The 24,042-nt window shown below is 38.3% G+C and overlaps 1 protein-coding gene across 1 annotated transcript in view; it reads left to right on the top strand.

The window, feature by feature from the left end:
* The first annotated feature begins 21,001 nt into the window (after window positions 1–21,001).
* LOC119730625 (dystrophin-like) overlaps window positions 21,002–24,042 on the top strand; it is a 72,772-nt gene continuing 69,731 nt past the window's right edge. The window contains exons 1-2 of the mRNA XM_038203612.1: window positions 21,002–21,118; window positions 21,258–21,300. Coding sequence (XP_038059540.1) covers window positions 21,002–21,118; window positions 21,258–21,300 — 160 coding nt within the window. The remainder of the gene's footprint in view (window positions 21,119–21,257; window positions 21,301–24,042) is intronic.

Below are 24,042 nucleotides of genomic sequence, written 5' to 3'. Positions count from 1 at the left end.
ACACCTATACTTTGATGTGGGAAATTTGTAAAATGAGGTCAAATTTGTGTCCTTACGTTTGCAGAATTTCTGTCCATGGTTGTGCATGACCATTTCAAGATTTATCCTGGTTACAGATTCGGAAAGCACAAATCCATAACCTGTAGATATTTATTTTCCATAGAGCACTCAACAATATGATTTCCTTCATAAGAAAGAAGGGAAAAAAAATCCAGCCCTAGCATTATTTTCTTAAGCTGGCCGCAGGCGCTTTGGTTACTACTGGACCGTGATGAAAACGGAAGGTTACGACTTGCCCGGCAACGAATCCGATCGATACCCGTCATGCAAATGCGCATGAGCTTGAACCTCGCGCCAAGGCGTAGCGCTACGGCTGATTTAATGTCAATGGAGGGAAATTATCACCCAGCGTGGATGTATTATGAAGGACGCGGCCATGCATTTGTCCTGTGGCCAATCAATGAGGAAATGTGGTTCTTTTGCAAGCTAAGATCCTTGACAATGTGAACTCAGAGGCTTCACTAGTTTCTACTGAAATAAAAAATATGTTGAATTAAACGCCATCTTTCTTAAGACCTTGACCAGATCCTGGGCATTGTGAATTCAGATGTATCTGTCGTTTTGCTTTCATAAAAATACGTTGATTAAACAAAAATCATCCTCTTTGTTAAGACAGTGTGAGTGTTATTACTTGTAGCTGCAACAACGTGCTCTTTGACTTCTTGTTTTTTTTGTGTAAAATTTTTGAGGCAATTTTAATAACTTTCTTATGTGCCCTTATCTCTGTAACTAATGATTCATCAACTGAGTATCGTTACAGCTTGAACAACCTCTTGTGAAATTTCCTGTCATTTTTTCTGCTTCGTGGAATATCGTTTTCGAGGTGTTTAGTAACGTCACTATCTTAACACCAAGAAATATTTTTTTTATAAATAGATTCATCCAGTTTTTCCTCTTCTGATAATGGAACACGTTGTTATAAATGGGTCTTTAAATGAGTAGGTCTAGTTTATAAGGGTGTATTAGTTTGCTATCCGGTACTGCAAGTGGCTTAAGGAAATTGTCCTATTGCTATTAATTGCTTTGATGTATATTTTTTGTGCATGTAGTTGATGCAGCAAGGTATATGTTTCTTGGCATTTACCTCCCCTGAGTGTCATCTATAAGTTCATCTTCCATCATGCATTATGCATGCTCACCTCATATCTTTAATTGCACAAAACACGCATGGAGTATCCCAAAGCACAAATAACACATGGGAAATCTCATGTATGCATTAATGCATGTATTAAACACATCAACGCTTTTTAATCTGAGAGTTTGGTGAGAAACGTTTCCTTTGAATAGTTTTCTCACTGATTTTGCACAGTACAGAGACCTTTAAATGCAAGGACTTTCCTTTCTGTGACATTTGCTGTTTAGTTCCTTGCTGCTTTTGTCACAGGTTATTTAGGGGCTTTGCCTAACGGTCCGTTATACTCCACACTTTAAAGGGAAAATACAACATTTGCAAACATCAAAAAATAAAACTACCAAATCATTTTGAAATACCTTGCTGGACTGTTAGTGAATGACAGTGTAAAGCATCCTGTAAAATCATGGCACCTGGTATACTGTCATTTTCAAGAAAAGTGGTATTTTTGTATCAATTTCCAACGCTGATCGGCCGATCAGCGTTGGAAAAAACTGGCTTTTTTTCAAATACTGGCCCCAATTGACAATCGCACTTGTTTGCAATCGATTACAAACCTATGAACGGGTACGAGCCAGCTAGACTGGTTCCCTGACCTTACAATTCCCCAATGTATGTAAACTGCTCTGTTTCTTCTTATATGGAGTCAGGGAACCAGACTACAGGAAAATGATTGTTTTTCTTGGTTTTTATAGCATTTTCGAACCCAAAACCTCAAAAAAGTCAGTGTAACTATATTTGCTATATATTTCCAACCCCCCAATTCCATCCATTTCTGAAAATTACAGCAAAAGCAAATGATGTATATTCCCTTTAATGCACGGGTTCGTGGATGTCTGTAATGCACGGGTTCGTGAGTTCACTTCACCCATGCAGGGTTGACTTGCAGTTAAACCATGCATAATCATTTGGCAAGCTTACACGTAGATCGGATTTAAGCCGTAATCATTCAGCAACTGACATCAACCGGGCAAACTTAATGTGCCCTTTCCGATAACGGGTGATAGCTTTTTTTTTTACAAGCTTATTATCAGTCGCTATGGCAACATTCAACATTGAAACCAAATGTAAAGTAAGTAGAAACAACAAAAAATGATAATAATTACTACATTGGGAAACCTTGGTTTTTCCTCTTCATAAAATATTGTTTAAAAAAATGGGTTTTTTTTGGCAACAGTAGTATATTAATTCTTAAAGCATTTGTATAACCCTTATTCAAGTCCCCCTCCCTAAAAAAAAAGAAGAGAAAAATGATACAGATGTTATTAAAAGTGGAAGGATTATAAAAATTAATAATAGATTTTTAAATTTTGTATTAATAGAAAGTACCGATAAGTGTGCAGCTTTAATTACCAAACACCACAGCGTAGACAAAAAAGCAAGAAAGTGTGACCTGAATTTTTTCACCTTTAGTTTTTCTCTTTGGATTTGTTTTTAAAATTCCTTCCCATCTTAAACAACTTGTCACTTGCCAGACACCAATCAAGTCTTCCAATAATTGAGCCATGCCCCAAGAGGCAGTTTATTTTGCACTCTCACCATTGGTCAGTGATTGGTCAGTGACCTGAACTAATTTGCATGTAGCTGTCTTTCCCCCATGATCGAGGGCAAGCCCTGGAGAAAACATACCGTCTGATTGGTCAGTGACCTCACCTAATTTGCATAGTCTGTTCCCCCCCTTATTAACCACCAGCCCTGGAGGAAACATTCCATCTGATTGGTCAACAACTGGACCTAATTTGCATGTAGCTGTCTGTCCCCTCTTATTTATTACAAACCCAGAGGAATCATACCATCTGATTGGTCAATAACCTGACCTAATTTGCATGTAGCTGGCTGTCCCCTCTTATTAATCACAAACCCAGCAGGAAACAGACCATCTTATAGGTCAGTGACCTTACCTAATTTGCATATAGTATCTGTTCCCCCTAATTAACCACAAACCCTGTATGAAACACACCATATGATTGGACAACAACTTGACCTAATTTGCATGTAGCTGTCTGTCCCCCTATAACCACCAGCCTGGAGGAAACATACCATCTGATTGGTCAACAACTTGTCCTAATTTGCATGTAGCTGTCTGTCCCTTCCTAATTGACCACAAGCCCCTGGAGGTAACATAACTGAATTAACAATTACACAGCAGGTGGCTGTGGAGTGGGGATTACAATAAACACCTTGCAGGGCCAGACTATAGCTGTGTCCTGATTTCAGGTTGTTAGCACTATAGTCCTGCTAGACTACTCCAACTATTATAATAGTGGAACAAGATACAACTTTTCTATCTGTTTTGGTGGTCTATATTTTTTGGTGTGAAGGAAAATATCTTTCGGCATAGAGGGACAGTTCCACTATTGATTAGAAAAAAATTGAGGGGACAATTATGTATTTTTAAAATTATTTTTGGAGATATCGTAAGTTTTGGGGGAAAACTTGCTAATTATTGTGAAACAATGGATTTTGTTTGGGGTGTTCATTTGTGATTGCAGTATTTATGCAAAATATTTAGAATTAAGAAAAATAAGGATTTGTGCAAATGATTGGAAAAGTGATCATCGAACTGTTGACGAATTTCCTTGCAAGTTTTCAGTACTTAACAAGTAACTTGATGTCAAGCAAAGCATAACTGATCAAGGGAATGTTTCTCAGATGTTCTTTATTAATATTCTTTACATTTTTTTATATGGGTTAAAAACCTGTTCATATTCTTAACAAAAACGATTAACATTTTACACAAAGGCTCCCCCACCCCCTCCCCCCCCCCCAAAAAAAATTAATTCATAACTGGCACCCTTTTCATGTTTTTTTTGTTTTGGTAATAGATATTAGGAATTAAACTCTTCAAATTGACTTTCTTATGAATTTGATCCATTAGCATCAATATTTCATTGTATTACATTATATCTCATTACATTGTATTTCATTGTATTACAAATACTATTACATTGTATTACATTTTATTACATTGTATTTACTCTGATGAGTCTGTAAAAAATAATACAGAGCTTGGATGGTTTAGGGTGAAATAAGAACATGATTTCCATCAAAGGGAAGTTTTATGTTCTTCCTCCTGAAATCCGATTTTCCACTCACCCGAGCGTGATCCCAAACCCGAACCTTCCCTTGCGTCAAACCGGGAGCTGAAGCCAAAAGCTGACTCTCTCTCTACTCATACACGGAGACTAATCAATAATTCAAGGCCATAGGAGAAGACAGTTGGAGGAAATGCCTTTCGTTTGGAGGCGGGAAACCCAAGATGATGAGGGCTTGATGAATATTCTCAAGAGAACTCCAGAGATGGCGCAGCGAAGGTGTTAGTGGACATAATTATTAGCACTCGCACAATGGCTGCTATATGTTTGCGGGAAAATAATACATCTGCTGCAGTGCTGTCCTTAGGTACATGTAGTTGAGATGTTGGTGATTACACACACAAAGTGGTTATATGTCTGCTGGAAATAATCATCTACTTCAGATCCAGGAAAGAATGTGTGCAATATTGTCCAAATGTTGTGAAGATGTTGGCAGGAAGAACCATTCAGACAATTGGCTATATGGCTACTGTAAAAAAGCTTGTCTATTTCAGATTATATTCATCCATTTAGTATGTAAACGGGGTAGCAAAGGCATTGTAAACTGAATTATTAAAGTAGTTCTGGGGATTTGGCCACTGAAAAAAAAATCCTCCATTTTAGATAATTGTGGTCCCTCTGCAATATCTGAAGTAGCGAATGTGAGGACTGTATTTGAACAGAAAACTAGAGTTCATCCCAAAATGTGCCTTCTGGATGCTGAAAATGATCATCTTCTTCCAACAGTTACTTCCTCTGCAGTGTTCTCCTTCGGTAGCAACTTAGCAGAAAGAATCAATGAGAGAATTGCTGTGTTCTATGGTTTCTGAAATTCATCATTTTTAAAAAGATAGTTTGTCCCTCTGCAATGTTTTCCTGAGGCAGGTGTTGGACAGCATCATCAGTTTTATGACTGCCAAAAATAAACCTCTATTTCAGATAAATTTTTAGTCCCCCTACAATTTACTTTTTGAGCCCGGCTGTGGCTGACTTCATGATGATACAATTTATTCCTGAGCTAGTGAAGGTGAAATGAGCATTAGTGCTCATTATCTGCTATATATGGCAGCTGAAAATATAAAAAAATCATCTGTTTCTGTATTTAAAGTCCATCTGATATAAATATAATAAAGATCGACAAAATCAGTAGTGATCAGCACAATGGCTGTTATATGGCTGTTAAAAATAAATAATTTGTATCAGATAATGCCAGATTTGATCCGGAGTATTTTTTTTCGGACTGATCAGTTTAATGACACCGTTGCCATAATATGAATAAACTTACATTTCTGTACTTGGTTTTTACCTTTCACACACATATTTTTTTTTCACATTTAGAGAGCATCAGAGACCACGCACACAGTCATTGATAAATAAGATAAGACATACATATTTCTTATCTAGTGTTTTATGTGCATTATATGCAGTAAACAAATTTTTAAGAAATACGTACAAAAATCAAAACATAATGAAATAAAAAAAGAATGGTATTGATGGAAATTTTCTCAAAGGCAATTTCTTTTCAAAACAAACTAAATAAATGCCTATTTGCACATTATCCCAATTGTTTTTAAACTGTATCTGGATAATAAATACAAATAATTATCCGGCCATGTTTGAAGAAATTCCAATTCGTGATCATAATTCCCCTGTCCAAACATAACACAAAATCCACAAATTTTCAAAGGGTGCCAAGTTACTCCGACCAACTCAATCATTTGTTTTGACAGTCAGAGAGTCTTTTGTTTATTTTGGTTTGCCGTCTTAGAAATGCGGAGCTATATTCGGAATACCGACCATTTTTTGGGTATATGTAGCCAGTGATTGGGGGGGGGGGGGGGGGGGGAGGGGGAGGGGGGCAGTTGGATGAGTGGATACTGTTTAGAATTGGTCGCATTTTTAAGCAGTCGGCACTTTGTCAAGTTGAGGGAAGTCAGTTTGGATAGAACGCAGAATTTTTTTTATACCATCCCGTTGATCTGTCTTCGATCACTCGACAGATGCTAAAACTGCAGCATCAGGCCTGTCCGTTCGCAAATTAGAACATTAGATTTACTCTATGTAGTGTGTGAGGTGGGACTCGGGGTCGTTCAATGCATTTGGCCAAGCTGCTCAGGAGTTAAGGAAAAAAGATGCTTTTGGAGGAGAGATTTCTTTGGAAATGTTCACCGAATTGAGAGGTTTATGAGATTGCGACAGCATATGTAATGTGAGGATCTCAGAGCATCTGAGCGACTATGGCTTCATCAATTTATTGGAGATTCTGCCCTCATTTTTATGGCCTTGAAGGTTACCGCATCTGAGAGTGCCAACTTAGGGATTTGCTTCTCACTTGAGGATTTTCTCTGTTGCGTTGCGTGTCTCGTCAGTGGGATTTTGTCATGTCGGCCTTCCGAGCTTCCTCGTCCCGGAGACGCGTCCACGTTGGCGTGGCACGCCTCGCGCCTTCTAATAGGATTAAAGCGGTGCAAGCGGGATCGCGGTTTGCGAGGCGCGATGCGGAGGATGACGGTGTGGAATGCACTGAGGGTGAGTAGTACCGGTGGAAGGACAGGGATGCGTGAAATGAACAAGACGAAGGACAAATTGAGTTAGCTCGGTTCGTCTCAATTATCCCAGATGCATTTTATTTCAATGTCATTGCCAACAAGCTAGATATAAATCTGAGATAAGACAAAATGGCAAATGTCAAGTTTGAAATTTATTAGCTGTGTATGTAACATCAACATCATATGAAAGGGTAGCTACGGCAGCATAAAAAAAACCTGCAAAATTGTTTTAAAAATACCAAAAAGATATCTACAAAAACCAAAAATAACCAACCCCAAAATAAACAAATTAATGTCAAGTTAAATTTAAAAAAAAAAATGTTAAGTTTGAAATGTAATAAGCTGTGTATGTAATATAAACCACATATGAAAGGGTAGCTAGGCAGCATACAAAAAAATAATCGTTTTTAAAATACCAAAAAATATGTACACCCGCCCACCCGCCCCCAAACCCCCCAAAGATTGAATTGTCTATGAAAGCAGTCACATTATGCATGAACAAGAAAAATAAAATCTGCTAGGGTAGCATTAAAAAATTACAAAATTATTTTTAAAATACTGCCAAAATATGTACACCCCCCAATTAATTAAATCGTCTATTAATTAAAGCAGTAACATTGGGCATTAACAAGCAAGATAAAATCCTAAGAAAAAAAAGCAAAGGTCAAATTTCAAATTTGTTAGTTTTGCCAGGGTTGTTTGATTTCAATCATTTGATTTAAATCATTGATTTAGATCACGATTTAATCACTAGAAAAAAATCAAAAATATAATGTATCATTACAAAAAAAAATCAAAAGTCATGTAAAAGTAAAAAGAAATCACAGATTTAACAAGAAAAATAAGAGCCTTTAAAAAATTTAACCCATTTTTAATACACTGGTGTTATATTGTGGATCATTCCATCCAGTATGTGCCTTTGGCATATGTTCTCACTTCTGGTTGGCTACACTGTTTACACGGGTTTAAAGAAGTACATGTATTGTCCAGACATGACATCATTAATTACAATGTACAATTAGCAATGTTCTTTGAACAGAAATAACAGATCACAAACTTGTCTTTCATAATTTCGTGAATGCCTGGACTATAATGAAGCTTGTGAGATGGATAGTTTCTCTTCTTTTTAGGAAAAAAAGTTGGGAGTTTTCAAAAGTAAAAATACAATGCAAAAATGAATATAGAGTTTTACATATGTTTTATATACAAAGACAAAATAAAATAATAATAAAAAAAATGATTAAAGTAAAAAAAAATCATGAGTTACATTTGGTTGGGTAGCTAGTACAACATAAAACCCTAAAAAACTGGTTGAAATTAAAAAATACAACAAAAATTCTACAAAACCAAAAACCCTAAAAATATTATATATTTTATTCATAAGGGTTCGAAAGTATGTGCTGAATTGTTGTACTTGTAGCTCTTCTTTTGCCGGATTGAGGTTGATTGATTTTAATTGATAAATGTATTTATTATAGAATGATTTAATTGATTGACTGACTTATTTTTACTCCTTTCAATCTGACAAGTCTGCCTTTAAAGGAAGAATTTGGAATGGTGTGCTTTGTCTTAATTTTTACATACCATACCACTTAAAGTTGGGTGTGGCACCTTGAAAAATAGTCTTCAAGTTCAAATTGAATTGATAATTTTCTAGCATTACATTAGTTATGTGTTTTCCAATGAGACATCGCAAGAAAAAAGCAGCCCATGACAAGTAATCAAAAAATTTATTTCAACTTTTGAATTAAGAGGAGGATGCTCCTAATTCATTCTGAATAGTGTGCACAAGTTCTGAACTGGAGCGCGCCATTTAAAACCACTTTTTAAAACTGTATAAAGGCTTGCAAAAATAAACAAGCGCATTTATTTGTTGCAGGACATTATATTCCTGTAAATTTCATTTGAAAAAGAAAACGAAAATTTGGAAAACCACGAACAAACCAACTTTAACAATTCTGCTGAATGGGGAAATATAAAATTCTAAGATTTTTTTATACACCTTCAACTTCAAATTGCAATAACAACTTTTAAGAAGTAAAATGTATTTTTGGTGCATATCTGACAGATGGATGTCCTTTTAAATAGCATGAATTCTTTTAATCGAAGTAGTCTTTGACATATGAATTTAATAACATTTTAAATAGTTTTTTTTGGGGGGGGGGATGTCTTTGAATTCTTTGACAATTATCAACTCTTGAGGGCGCTGTTCATACCAACCCTCCAGAAATCTTGATGAAAAAGTCACCTGTGTGCAGTAAATCAAGCCGACAAGATCGTCTCGCCAGCATGCAGGCAAAAAAACCCTGCACTTTATATGCATGCGTTTGAAACAAGACATTATGTGCATCACGAAGACCTAAGACCAGGATACGGGTGTCACTGTCAGCTTCCTTGTCTTGTGAGGATTTAAGAGGTTTCTTCTGTGCTTTTTTAGCACCATCTTTTGCATTGAGTGAATCATTGACTGACTGAAGTTGTATGTTAGTTCATAAAGTAAAGGTAAGTTTGTGCACTTTGAGACTAGCTTGTTTTGGGGGTTTTGCGTCGTGTACTGAACTGGTCGACGTGGTAGTAAAAGCATTTCAAGGTTTCCAAATCATGATGGTATGTGACTCAGTGTGGAGGTTGTAGTCAGTGGTGGTATTTATCATGCAAGGAAAACAAGGAGGCACATTCAGTTGTAGGCAGATAGGCCAAACTTTGCCTAACTTATTTTGGATTTGTAATGTTTATGCTAACCTTTTCATTGCTAGAATTTGAAAAGCAAAAAATGTTGCAACCTGACGCCACTTCAGCGGGTGTGTACAAAGTATGTATGGAGAGTCAAGAAAATGTTCTAACAAGATTGGAAATGTTTCTCAGTCCCAGATTCATGTCTTATCATTTTTGCAATGACTGACGTTCATTGAGATGATATATACAGAAAAAGTGGCATCAGGTTGCAACATTTTTTCCTTAGAAAGAGTGTCATTTTATTTCAGGCTCAGTCTGTGAGAGCAGCCAGTCGTGTGCATCACAGATTTGTGATGTTGTTAAACATCTTAAAAATCGTGAAATAAATGTCTGCAGACACCACATATGCCCAAAATTAAGAACGGAAAAATTTTGGTAAAATGTAATACTAGACGCGCCACTTCAGTGGCGTGTACAAAGTCTATGGAGAGTCAAGACAATTTTTTGAAGTATCTCCGAACAAAATTGGAAATGTTTCTCAGTCCTACAAGACCCATGTCTTTTCAACATTTGTGCAATGACTGACCTTTATTGAGATGATATGAAGAAAAAAATGCCGTCAGGTTGCAACATTCTTTTCCTACTGTTGAGTTTTGTCAACCAAAGCACTTGTGAAATTGAAAGCATGAGAGTATTCAAAACAATCAGAATTTGTGACTGAGAATTATTTCAGATTTTGTTAGAAAATTTTAATGATTCAGGTGAGATTCTTAATTTGTTTCCCAAAGAAACACCATTTTAATTACAAAGGAAAGCCTATATACAATGAGTGCAGTTGCCTTTATATACAATTGGTTTGTGTATTAAACTTAGCATTTTGTGGATAGATTCAAATTATGCCAACTGAAATTAACAACTTCAGCCAATAATTGAAATATTTTGGTAATTATTTAGCCAATAAGTGCCAATTGTTCCAACAATCAAATTAACAAATTGCAAAATACATTTAGTGATCCTTTGGCAATATTAAATAAACGTCTGGACAACAGTGTCCTGAAGAGAAAAAAAAACATCTTTGACAGATATCAACTCCCCAATGGTTTTGCCAGTCCTTTATGCTAAGTGTATTTGGACACAACAAGTAAAAAGGACATATCCCTTGAGTTTTCTTTCTTTATTCATCTTGCAATTCCCTTCAGCTGTGTGAGGAAACCGCTGTCCATGTTTCAACAGTTCTGCTGTAACATAATCCCGTCCCAAGGCTTTGCCCTGACTTGAATACCAGGTTGTCAACCTTTAGTGCCAGACAACTCTATTGTGCTGGGCGGCTTATTCCGTTGGGGGACGGGTCTGGTTGTAAAGAAAAGCAGACAAGTTGGAATTGAATGATCTTGACGACTGGGGACATTGTTGTATTGTCTGTGCAATAGGTGGTAATGAGACAGCTTAGTGAATTGTATCACAGTAGCTGATGAATAAAACATGCGTATAGGAATGTATTTAACGCTGGTTGCACATGATGCATAATGTACATGTACGTGTACATATCACAGACCATGGAGCTAGGAAAGTACATGCACAGACATAGGCCTACATGTACATATGTGCATGAACATACTGGGACAGTTCATGTGATTTACATACATAATTGAATTCAAACTATACTGATAAGATGAATATACAGTGTACATGTACATTGTACATGTAGTTATCTATCCTTGGCGTAATCCAACAGAATCCAACAACAACTGTGTCAGGTCCCTAAACCCCTACGGCCTGTTTGTTAGGAACCATCCTCCAAAATCCTCCAAAATTTTGCACTTATGTTCAAATGAAGGATACCCAGCGCCTCAATCCTTCAAAATCCTCTATCAGCCCTGCCTCAAAAAAATGCATTCATCCTCAATCCTCCAAAATCCTCCTCTTCTTCAAACACCATTCATCCTCAATCTTCCAAAATCCTCATGTGCTAAAACACCATTTATCCTCAATCCTTCAAAATCATCATGTTTCTCAAACACCAATCATCCCTCAATCCTCTAAATCCTCCAAAACCGCCACGAGGATTTTGGAGGATTGAGGAGGGTTAGCAGGAACCAACATTTTTTTTTACAATTATCCCACCAAAAAAAATCATTACTGAGTTTTGATTTGGATAAGGAATTAGCAGGTTTATGATAAAGAAAGTATTTTACATTCATACACAAATCGAGTACTATTGTTACAAGAGTCCTCCTTACATTGCTCAATACATGAACATATATTTATTGTGTCCTTTTGAAAAGCATCAATAAAAAATTGTTCATGTTTGGTTGGAAAAGCATTTTGTTCAACAAAATCCAGAATTTATTGATCAGTAGTCCTACATACATCTTTTGTTGGTTTGTTTTTAATGTTGTTTGTGTTGTCTTCCCTGGAATGAAGCCTTTCAGATTCAAAGGTCGCACAAGACACTGTGCAGAATCCTTGTGATAGCTGTGTGACATTTTTTGAAAATCTGAAATCATGTACAGAAAGTGTGCATGAAGAGATAATAATTTCGGGATTAATTAATGGAATCGGTATAAAACTTAATAGGCCTACATGTACAGTGTTAAAAGACATTGAGTCCTACAGTAAAATGCACACACAAGAATAAAATATTCCATTCAATATTCCCGCATCAGTGTTGAACATGTTGGCTTAATTACCGTCACACTCTACCAACATCCCCTCCATTACAGGACGTAAATGCCCGCTGAATTGAAACTAATCCACTCTTAATTACCGTTAATAGCACAACCTTCTCACAATGGTCTGAATCAACCTTGTCCCCAAGGCGTCAAGCAGTATGCTCCCACTAGCTGCTCTCCTTCCATGGTACTGCATTGTCTGCATATGTTCAAAAAGCTTGCACATTATACCTGTAGGTTCAGAATAGTCTGGTGGCTTTATAACTCTGTGAGTCAATATTTGTTTTGTATGCAAATTTGTTTTGAATCAATTCTTCATGCATGGTGTACGTGTAGCATCAGATTAAATAAAAAGAACATTTTTGTCAAAGTTCACATCCGATAACCTTCCCCATCCAAGTTCCAACATACTAAATACAGGCATGCAACTTTTCCTCGGATCCGCTGATTTCCTCGTTTTTTACTTCTCGTGAATGCCATTACAAATTGAAAAACACTGTACAAAGTCTTGTGTTGGGTATTACACGTTAGAAATAAAATCACCAAGTACACGATATAAATCCTTGCCATTGCGGGATTGAATACAATGCGAATGCAGGAACCAAGTAACCTATCGGCTGAGGTTTCAAGTAGACCTGGGAACAAGGTTAGGATTGGACATGATAACTCACAGTGAATGTAAAACATGTAAAACACACAATACACGCAATACACGTTAGAAATAAAATCACCATGTACACGTACATATACATGATATAAATCCATCACTGGCCATTGCAGGATCGATACAGAATGTTTACAAGAAGCAAGTTACCCTGCCGGGGTCTACTATTGGCTGAGGTTGCAAGTAGACCCTGGGAACAAGGTTGGGATCGGACATAATTCACAGTGAATGTGAAACATGCAATACACGTTAGAAATAAAATTGCCAAGTACAAGATATGAATCCATTACTTGCTATAATGCGGGACCGAATCAGAATGTATACAGGAAGAAAGTTACCTGCCGGGTCTACTATTGACTGAGGTTGAAGTAAAAACCCTGGGAACAAGGTTGGGATCGGAGATGATAACTCACAGTGAATGTAAACAACACGTTTATGTAGTACACGTTAGAAATAAAGTCACCAAGTACATTTCACATGTAGTACACATGATACGAGTCCGTTACGTGCTAAATTGCAGAATCGAATCAGAATACAGTCTGAAGCAAGTAACCCTGCCAGGGTCTACTGTGAGGTTGCAAGTACAAAACCCTGGGAAGGAGGTCGGTCTGAATATGACAAGCCTAACCCCATTGCAATGATTTATGGGCTGGAGATTGCGAGGTCACACTGGACTTATGATTTCTGGTATCCCGCAGTGTGGGAAGGGGCATAGGAAACCGCACGTGTTCCAGCGTACCATTGGTGTAGTGTGGCAGCTGGTGGGAGGCCAGAAAGCCCAGTGGAGCTATGCTTGGAATCTGTATAATTTACGTGGCCGGTAGTCAAAGGGTTTGGTCCAAGGAAAATTTATATTTTGCAGTGGGGTGTGCTGTGTTGATTTTTGTTCCAAAGATTCGGAATTGAAATGCACTGAAATGTGTATAGAGTTTAGTGTTTAGTTGAGCTACATGTACATGTACATGTAGGCCTATGCATTGGAAAATTGGAAGATCTTTTATGATTTCAAAGAAAATTTCTGTGTTTGGCACCTACCGGTATATGGTATTAGCCCCAGATCTAGTGTGTTTTAATTTAAAAAAACCCAACTTTTATTTGTACTGATAGGCAACTTCCAAAAGTGGCAGTTCCAAGGTTCTTTTTCTACCCCTTTCCCCACACCCATACTGCATGACGTGTACACCGTTTTGCTTGAGAAACTAATGCTTAATCAGTTGACCTGACCTCAAGTAAGGCCATGATTTTTGTATAAAATATTTTATTTATAAACACCGGATCCAATGTTTATTTGATTTTGTTTACAACTCGGCCTGCTACTGTAGCACTGGGGTCATCTGGTGTTGACATCCTCAGTAGCTTCACATGTAATTCGGAGTGCAATTTTCAATTGAGTGTGAATTTGTTTAGGCTTCTCAATAAACGGCAGCATGTTAGATCAGAATGATTACACCTGACCCTTGCCACTTGTAGTTGTGGATCAGATCTTTGCAGTTACTTTTATGATTCTGGAGGAACTTGCAACCTGTGAAGATTTGTTTGGTAATCTTTACAGCTTTTTATGAGAGTAAACATTTAGGATTGTCTCAAGTGGGACTTGAACCCGCAACCTCTAGATGGCTACAAATACCAGTATATAATGACACTAAACCCTGTCACTCAGAATCTATCATCCAGAGCGTTGTCTGAGCCTTTGAAACATTACGTTCATGTACATAGTACAAGGCTAAGTTTCTTGGTCCTCCAACATTTAGAAGAAAGGTAAAGCCTTGCAACTTTTCCTCTCTGTGGAGTTTGATGTCCCACGGGAAGTTGAAGTCCAAAGAATGCATGGTTGGGTTCTTGTACATGTACAGTAGTTTTTGTTGAGGATTTAGGTTTTATATTTTGAAGGTTTCTTGCAAAAATGGCCTGGGAGTTCGGGGTTAATAAAAAACAACGTTGATGGTGTCTTAATATTTTGTCAATAACTTTGTTCATAGTGTTTTTCTCACTATATTCTCTGTTCAATTGCCACAATAGGAGCTCGGATCCTAATATGAAAGTCCTGGTTAAAGCATTTCTGAAGGGACCACCTTTTGCCTTGGTCATTCTCAATATTTTCCAAGACATTTTGATTTGTTGAGTGAAGTGTTCTTCTCTCTCGAAAGATAGAAACACTTCTGCCTCAATCACTATTACAGTATTGAAGGCCAACAATTGTCATGTTTGGCCAGGTAAAAAAAATAAACATTTACTTGTTCCTTCTTCCTTGCTGCCTCCTTCCTAAGCCCGCCTTCTTCTTTTTATTTTCATTTTTCAAAAATTACTACATTTGCAATATATTTCGCATGTGTTTTTATTTGTTTCAAACAAAAATTTAGCTGTATGTAGAAAGGGTTACGGCTCCTTTAGACACAATTTTGTATATCAGCAAAAGAGTGAGGAGATGGAAGAATCCATCTGCCATCTTAGAAAATCTGCTATCTTGGGGGGAAAAGCGAGAGAGAAAAACGCCGCTTCCTTCCTTGGAAAATGGAAGGCCTATAAATGGATGGGGTTGGCCCACAGGAGTTGGAAAAGGGATCCATCATTACTTCCATCAATCGAAACATAAATAGCCGATATCATGAAGCTTTTATTATGTGCACGATGTAGCACTAGCAGACATGCATGTACCGGTACATGAAGACACATGCTTACATTTGTTATACATGGCAGAGCATCAACAATTTGAACGGAAGACACTCCGGCAATGGAGGAAGTAATATTGGGTCATACAGGATATTAGATATTTTCAGAGATATCCGAGCACTTCCGCGGATGCAACTAGCACTGTATTAATTTGTCACTACATGTATGAAATTTCTTTGGTGTTCTGTGAAATGTGGGTCTTGATGCTAGGCCGGGGGGGGGGGGGGGGGGTTGTGACATAATACATCCTCCGCAATCAACCGATACTTTTTGCCATTCAGCCTCAATCCTCCAATATCCTCCAAAACTGCCTGGAGGATTTTGGAGGATTGAGGAAGGTTAGGATTAATCAAGATAGGCCTAGCGTATTTGTGAGAGACATTGGAGCTGATTCCACAAGCAGTGGACATTCATTCATTCTGACCTGGAGAAGTTCAGGCCATTGACAGACAGCCGCAAGGAATGTCCTTACAGATTACTCACATTTTCCAAATTAAATCGCCCGGTCTCTGGTCTGGTCAGCTGCTGGTGGCGTGAGTGGCTAGTGTTGATGGAGTTGCCATAGCAACATTGCATCAGACATGATAGGAATGAACTACAGAATCCAATGGAATTAAAAAAGGGAATTTATCTAGAAGCTTGAACTTGAGGTGTTAAGTGAAAACAAATCAGGACTGTGTACATGCTAGTACATACATACATGGCACCAGCATGAACTTTTATAATAAATAATAATAATAATGGGTTCTTAGGCCAAGTGAAAAAAAACCCAGTTGATCGTCTGTTTTTTTTTTCAAAAAGAAGAGGATGAGGCCTTTGTGTTTTTGTATTATAATTTTTTTCTGAGATGGTCGCCTAGTAATAGTATGTAAATTCAAACTGGTTGCCAACACTTCGGTTCAAAATAACCTCCAGTTTTTAATTAGCTATCCTAATACAGTCGAGTCTCGTTAATACAAACTCGTTCGGACCTACCCAAATTGTTTGTTATATCAGAATTTTGTATTAAGAGGAACATCAGCCCCATTCATTGTGCATATAAATGCACAGTCGGGACTGAGGCTATTTGTTTGTTATAACCAGAATTTTGTATTAACAGAGTTTGTACTAACGAGATTCGACTGTAGTAAGTACAGTAGAGTCAAAATATTCGTTTTAAACATAAGGCCAAAAAAAAAAAGTCTCCGGTTTCTGGTATGCGCGCGCGTCGCCGTAGCCATGCGCGTCGGCAAAATGAAAAAGTTTTTTTTTCAATAAAAGATGATGTCTCAAAACCGCCAAACTCACTGGTTTGACTGGAATCCTGCTGCTGCACAATTTTAACGTGTTTTTAGATGGGGTTATGATCGAGAATAAGCTTTATGTGGCCTCTCTGGACTCCCATATATTTGCACTAAGTTTAGTCGGGCACCATTTGCAGTCATCAGCCGACATTTGAAGCAAAAAAAACAGGTAAAAAAAAAAAAAAAAGCTGTGTCGCCGCACCACTTTTTGGGCAAGCTCCATACCAGAAACCGGAGACTTTTTTTTTGGCCTAAGGGAAATACAAGAAATATTCAGCTTTTTGAGGTGATAAAAAAAAGATGTGGATTGGGACGATCAACTGTTCCTTTTTTTTACTTGGCCTTTTATAGCTCTTTTAAAGGGAATATACATCATTTGCTTTTGCTGTAATTTTCAGAAATGGATGGAATTGGGGGGTTGGAAATATATAGCAGATATAGTTACACTGACTTTTTTGAGGTTTTGGGTTCAAAAATGCTATAAAAACCAAGAAAAACAATCATTTTCCGGGAGTCTGGTTCCCTGACTCCATTGAAGAAGAAACAGAGCAGTTTACATACATTGGGGAATTGTAAGGTCAGGGAACCAGTCTAGCTGGCTTGTACCCGTTCATAGGCGTGTAATCGATTGCAAACAAGTGCGATGGTCAACTGGGGCCAGTATTTGAAAAAAAGCCAGTTTTTTTCCAACGCTGATCGGCCGATCAGCGTTGGAAATTGATACAAAAATACCACTTTTCTTGAAAATGACAGTATACCAGGTGCCATGATTTTACAGGATGCTTTACACTGTCATTCACTAACAGTCCAGCAAGGTATTTCAAAATGATTCGGTAGTTTTATTTTTTGATGTTTGCAAATGTTGTATTTTCCCTTTAACTATAAGATCAAAGCGCTTTACATCATTATTACCCCTGCTCATTGGGCCATTGAAACATTCCCAATACAATCTCATCTCCCTGGGGAGTATACAGCTTGATGCTGTCATTTGGCCACAAAGCAGATCTACAATCAATCACAATTTAATCAACGCTGGGCTCACAGGTACCCATTTACTCCTGGGTGGAGATGATCCGTATTTCAAAATAATGGTCACCTCTGGAATTGTCCCAGTTTGTTAAGGTTCATCAGTTGAGATTCCAGCTTTACGGTGCATGCAACTGTGACCATTTGTCACGATGTAATTTATAGTGCTGTTCATTTCTTTGCAGCTGGTACTCCACACTTGATCAAGCTGTACTTTCTCTGCATGTATCCATGCACGAGATTATAAACAATTGTATCAATTGATGCATAATCATGAAAGCAGCAAAATAATGTTAAATTGAAGGACAATTGCTCCTAATTTCTTTTGAATTTTTGTGTACCATTTTTGATGGATCATTATTTTTTTTGGTCAATAAAATTTGAAATGGTCCTCTCATGTGTTCAAAATGCATTTTTCCCTAACTCCTAAGAGTAAGAGTTCATTTGGAATACAGTATCACATACATGTACTACAAAATAATTCAAAAATACTACAATGTACTAAAAATATTATGTACATTTTGTAAATGCAGGTACCCAAATGTATTACGAATGATGTGCTCACTTATACTGAAGTAGTATACATGTACATGTACATGTACATGTAGCATACTACAGTATACTACTACTAGTATTTTGTAGCTTTAGGTGAGGTAATTGTTAATCTTTTTACAAAATCTTTTTTTTTAATTTACAATTCCAATTATTTGGATCAAGTCTACCATGTATTCATGTTCAGTGGCCACTAGTGGGATTGGGCTGTGGGCTCTCATCTCCAGCCAGCAGTCAGCATTCATCAGGATGACTGTCAAATGACTCATGGTCCGGGGCCACTCAGTGACAGACCACTTTACAATGTATGTGCATAAGGAGTGTGAGGTCTTTCTGTCCAGTTTGCACATGCATGTATGAATGACAAGCTGATTTACCCGATCATAGATCGGGTAGGGCGTATTTGTGTTGGGGTTGAAAGTGTGGGGAGTTAAATGTAAATGGGGGATTTAGTTGAGAAGACATGTAGCTATAGAAAAGCAATTTACGGTGACGCGATCTGAGGCAATTTCTGACCACGTACGATAGTAAAACAAAAGATCATCTTTTAAACATCATTTTCGAGTTCGGAGTCATTGAATCAGCTGTTCTGAGCAAAAGAATATTATAGTAGGCTACAATTTTTATTCGGGGAAGAAAAAGTGGGGGTAGGGAACCAAACGATATTGCCCGCTTTAAAATGTTGGGGTGGGGGTCCCCCGTCCCCCACTGATTGACGCCGCGCCCATGATAATAAAATTACATAGTCTGAATCATGGAGGAAGGTCATTATGAAGGTACAGTATTGGACTCTTCAACAAACGTAAACTTGAACTTCTTACAATTTGCGAGACCTGCGAGGAAAAAGTCGATTTAACTATTTTATTCAAGTTGGCATGGTTCAACCATAATATAAGCGGGCCAAACAGCCAACAACCGCCAATATTATTATTTATGCACTCTTCGTTATTCCAACCCAACATAGTTCAAAGAGCACAATATTTGAAGCAATGCATCGATCCCTCGTTGATTTACCCGATCATTGATCAGGTAGGGCGTAGAGTTGGGGATGAAAATGTGGGGAGATGAATGTAATTGGGGGATTTAGTTGAGAAGACATGCAGTTATAGAAAAGCAATTTCTGTGGTGCGATCTGAGGCAATTTCTGACCACTAAAACAATTTTTCGTTTGCAAAAGATCATCTTTTAAACATCATTTTCGAGTTTGGTGTCATTGAATCAGCTATTCTGAGTAATAGAATCATTATACATGTAGTAGCTACAATTTTTATTCGGGGTAGAAAAGTGGGGGGAGGGGACCAAAACAGTGTCCACCGCTTTAAAATGGGGGGGGGGGGGTGGAGGGGTTCCCCGTCCCCCACCGATTGACGCCCATGATAATTATGTACCATGGCAACAGTCTGTAAATGTTCCCGTTGGTCTGTTAAATTGGCATTTTGTGAGGCAGTGGCATTTGTGAGAAAACGTACTGGAAAGGCTTGCCGTAGTACACAGGCGAAGGCTGATTAGGAAGGTCATAATTAAGTTTCAGTATATTGGACTCTTCAACAAACGTAAACTTGAACTTCTTACAATTTGCGAGACTGTCTGCGAGGAAAAAGTCGAGTCAACTGTTATTCAACTTGGGTCAACCATCTATATAAGAGCAAATTTTACTCGGCCTCCGAGAAATGTTTGCTCCTGAAACGATCTGAGACCGCGGTCTTTCGCGACGCCAAAATCGCTCCACGTCCGTGGAAAAATGTGGAGGGTGTCTTCCGCCGGATCGGACACATTTTCGTTGATTTTTTTTTTGTGACTTCGTTTAAGATCGCGATGTTTGAAGCAATGCATCGATCCTTCGTTGATCCCAGACAGGCCCCCGAAATTATAACGCAACACTGTGGCGGGCAGCGAACTCACAACGCTCAGCCTTGGTGGAAGCATGGAGCTGTATTAACACACGATGGAAGCAACAGAGCACTATACACGTCACATGCTTGTGCTTCAAATCATGCAAATAGCGAGCACCGTAGACCCAACCTCGTTTCCAGGGTGTGGAGCAGGCTGCAGTACGCGTTGCCATCGAAAGTTTTGCATAGCCCGGAAATACTACGCAGTGTAGACTTTCGATTGGTCAGACCGCGCAAGGCATACTTAATGTGTAGTCCTTCTGAGTATTCGTTGCACTCGGCGCAGGGGCGGCAAGCGAAGCCTATGAAAGAATAGGGGCACTTGGTGGCCACGCACCATGGAGAAAAAATATTTTACCAAGGTCACCCCATAACACAATTTGGTGAACGCTTTTGCAGAACGGCTGAGTAGAACACGTAAACGGAACCCCTACGTTGACCTCGCTGACCTCGCACAGTCTAGACACGCAGAGAAGCCAGCACAGGGGGCGGTCAGGCAGTCAACGTGAAAGCGCACACGACGGCAAATTCCTGCGAAAAACGCAGTCACGAAAAATAGACGAAAAGGATCGCCGGTCCGTACGGGAAAATCAGGACGACCCGAAGCGTCCGACCCGGCGGAAGACACCCTCCGTATTTTTCCACGGACGTGGAGCAATTTTCGCGCAGCGGGAGCCCGCGGTCTCGGATCCTTTCATGAGCAAACATCGTCTCGGAGGCCAAGTTAAACTCTCTCTTATATATATAGATGATGCGTAATGATCTTGCCCTCCCAACTGGACAGGAATACTGTGGAGAGGAATTTTTAGATTCTACTGGAAGACTGAATGAAGGATCTGTAGCAGATGTTGCAGGCATAGCTTGTCTGGTCGGATGCTGATTTGTGAGTGTGATTTCCAGTGGCAGGATCTGGAAGCGTTGGGCCATTCCTTGATTGAAAGCCACAAGGAGCCGTTGAGCAAGACCAAGGATTTCATAATCTCTGTCTGTTTGGTGTATACATGTAGGTGTACTGCATCTTGGATTGTTTACGATCTGGTTGTTTTCTTGGTAAGTTTTTTCTCCAACTTTGATAGAGGTGCTCGTTGCATCAAGTAATGTACACATCCTTAATTAAAGGCAATATACAACATTGGCAAACATCAAAAAACAAATGTACCAAATTATTATGAAATACCGTACTGGACTGTTGAGTGGCAGTCTAAATTCAAGTAAAATCATGGCACCTGGTGTGCTGTCATTTTCAAGAAAACTGGAATTTTTGTATCAATTTCCAACGATGGTCTGCCAACCATCATTGGAAAAAAACAACCCTGTTTTTTCCCTTCAAAACTGCCCCAATTTACAAAATTTAGTTAGATCACATTTGTTTGCAATCGGTTACACATTGGTGAACGGGTACTACAAGCAAGCTAGACTGGTTCCCTGACCTTACAATTCCCGACGTCTTTAAATTGATCTGTTTCATCTGCAGTGGGGTCAGGTACCCAGACTTCAAGAACATGGTTTTTTTTGGTGGTTTTTCCAGCATCTATGAACTCGAATCTTTAATCAGGTCAGTGTAACAATATTTGCTATAAAATATTCACCCCCAAATCCATCCATTTCTAAAAATTACAACAAAAAGGAAATGTTGTATTCCCTTTAATTTGTGTACCTGTCAAGATCTATGTACAAAATTGTGTGTTCACATACAGTCTGTGGAGGTGTAGTACTGAAAAATAATCCTGGCTAGCGAAAACAAGATTACCATGTGATTAACATGATTAAGTTAACCGGCCTACTTTTACCGTATTGAGTAGTGTAATATCACACTACACTGACTACAGTGTCGGTTATAAGTCCATCTAGGCCAATTTCCTAGGAGTTGCTCAACAGAAATTAGTTTGGCCACGTTGAGTTTAATATGACAAGTACATTACCTCTAAGTCGTAAAGGCTGGTTTATACCGTGTGTGAAAGTGAATGCTAACATGAATTTGTGATATATCACAGTAAGTTTTCGCACTGCAAATTTGCAGCAGTTGACCACATTTCAGCTCGTGCAAATTTTGCTGGGAGTGCTTCGTGATGTCAAATTTGCCTTTCTTTCGCATTGCATGTCAAACAAGTCCATGTGCTGTGCCATTTGGAAAAAAAATGAAGAAAGTACCAGATTAATGCCTTCTTCACTAAGGATACATGGACAAATACATTTAACCGTTTAAACGAAACAAAAACTCTAAATCTGTTCACAAATTTTCCGAAACATTTAAATGAAGCCTGGAACTTTTTGAAAACGCTAAATTACTTTTACTCGATGCATTTCACAAAGAATAGAGCCGGGTTCCTTTAAAGATTTAATGTACCGGTACAAAGCATTAATTACAAGCAGGACAGTAATTGATCACATTACAGTCAGTTAAGTCTTTTCATTTCCAATGACTGCCAGCTGTCTATTGTGTCAATTAAATGTATACAATGTATACAATATATACAATTTATTGTGTAATATGTTTCAATATGCTATTAGGAATAAAATTACGAATTCTTTTAACAGGAGTGCAAACACACTGGTGCAGGCTTCAGCCTTTGTGAAACTGTGTTTAAACGTTTAAATGTTTAGGCCCCCCCCCCCCAAATTGTTCTGCTTCTGATTACATGGCATTTGAAAATAGGGTACATAGGTACGTAGGGATTTTTGTTGTTGTTGCATTTTTGTGTGTGTACCGGTACGATCATATGGAGGTGTCTGCGTGTAGTAAAGGGTAAAAGGTAGTATTTGATGGTTTTGTTTTTTTTCCCTCATTTTTCCCAAAAAAGAAATTAGGGTAGGGGCTGTCAAAATAGGGTAGGTACCCTAGGGTAACGGGAAGCAGAACTATTTTTTTTTTTTTGGCCTTAGGGATGTGCATTTCTAGGTACCCGATTAAAAACATGAGTACCCAATTACCCGTTAAAGAAACCCAATCTTATAATTCAAATCTCGGAAGTAGCTATTAAGATTGTTCGTATACATGTATGTCTGCACAATAATACTGCCACATCTGTGCATAAATACAGAAGATACAAATGTGTACAGTGAGCTTTGTTACGATGTAAATTGTAACTTGTGCGAGCGCCACGTATTTGCGAAAAATGCTTTGTTTTCCTGGCCTTCCCCAAAATGCCCTAAAAATTCCCCACAAATGACATTCAAAACCTGTCTCTCTCGTTGTCGGAGAAGTTACTAAGTAATTTGTAAAGTTGGCCACATATTCGGGAAACGGTTTCTAACATCAACGGTGCTGTAGTCGGGTACCCGGTTCAAATGCACAGCCTTATAAATTATGTGCTTACTGGGTTTGCTAAACGTTTGCAAAATTAAACGCAAAGTCCCATCCACATTCATCACATTCATCACATATGACCAAAACGGATCTAAGAAAAACCCGAAGTGAACTTTTTCGGGAGTGATTTCGGAGACTCTCTTTAGTTAGAGGTTGTTTTTATCTCTGCAGGAGGTACAATGCGGGATGCCGGGGTGAACCAAATAGTTCAGTCAGTCAGCCCTGGTAAAAGCACCCATGAGTCATGCTCAATAGTTCACTGACCTGACCACAAGAATTCCCTTGCCCAGTTGCCATGGTTACGGGGCTGGCAATCAATTCTTAGCTGAAAGAATTTTCCTTCAGAATTGATTTTCAGATATGGGGGAATTTTTTTAAGTAGAGATCTGAATCTTTTAATGCTTGGATGGAAAGTACAACTTGGATAAAACATAGCTGTGTCCATTTGAAGTGAGTTCAAGTTGATTGCTTATAAATTGTGGGGT

Source organism: Patiria miniata, unplaced genomic scaffold, assembly GCF_015706575.1.
Source record: "Patiria miniata isolate m_02_andy unplaced genomic scaffold, ASM1570657v1 HiC_scaffold_22, whole genome shotgun sequence".
NCBI lineage: Eukaryota > Metazoa > Echinodermata > Asteroidea > Valvatida > Asterinidae > Patiria > Patiria miniata.
This window is presented reverse-complemented; position numbering and strand designations above follow the sequence as displayed.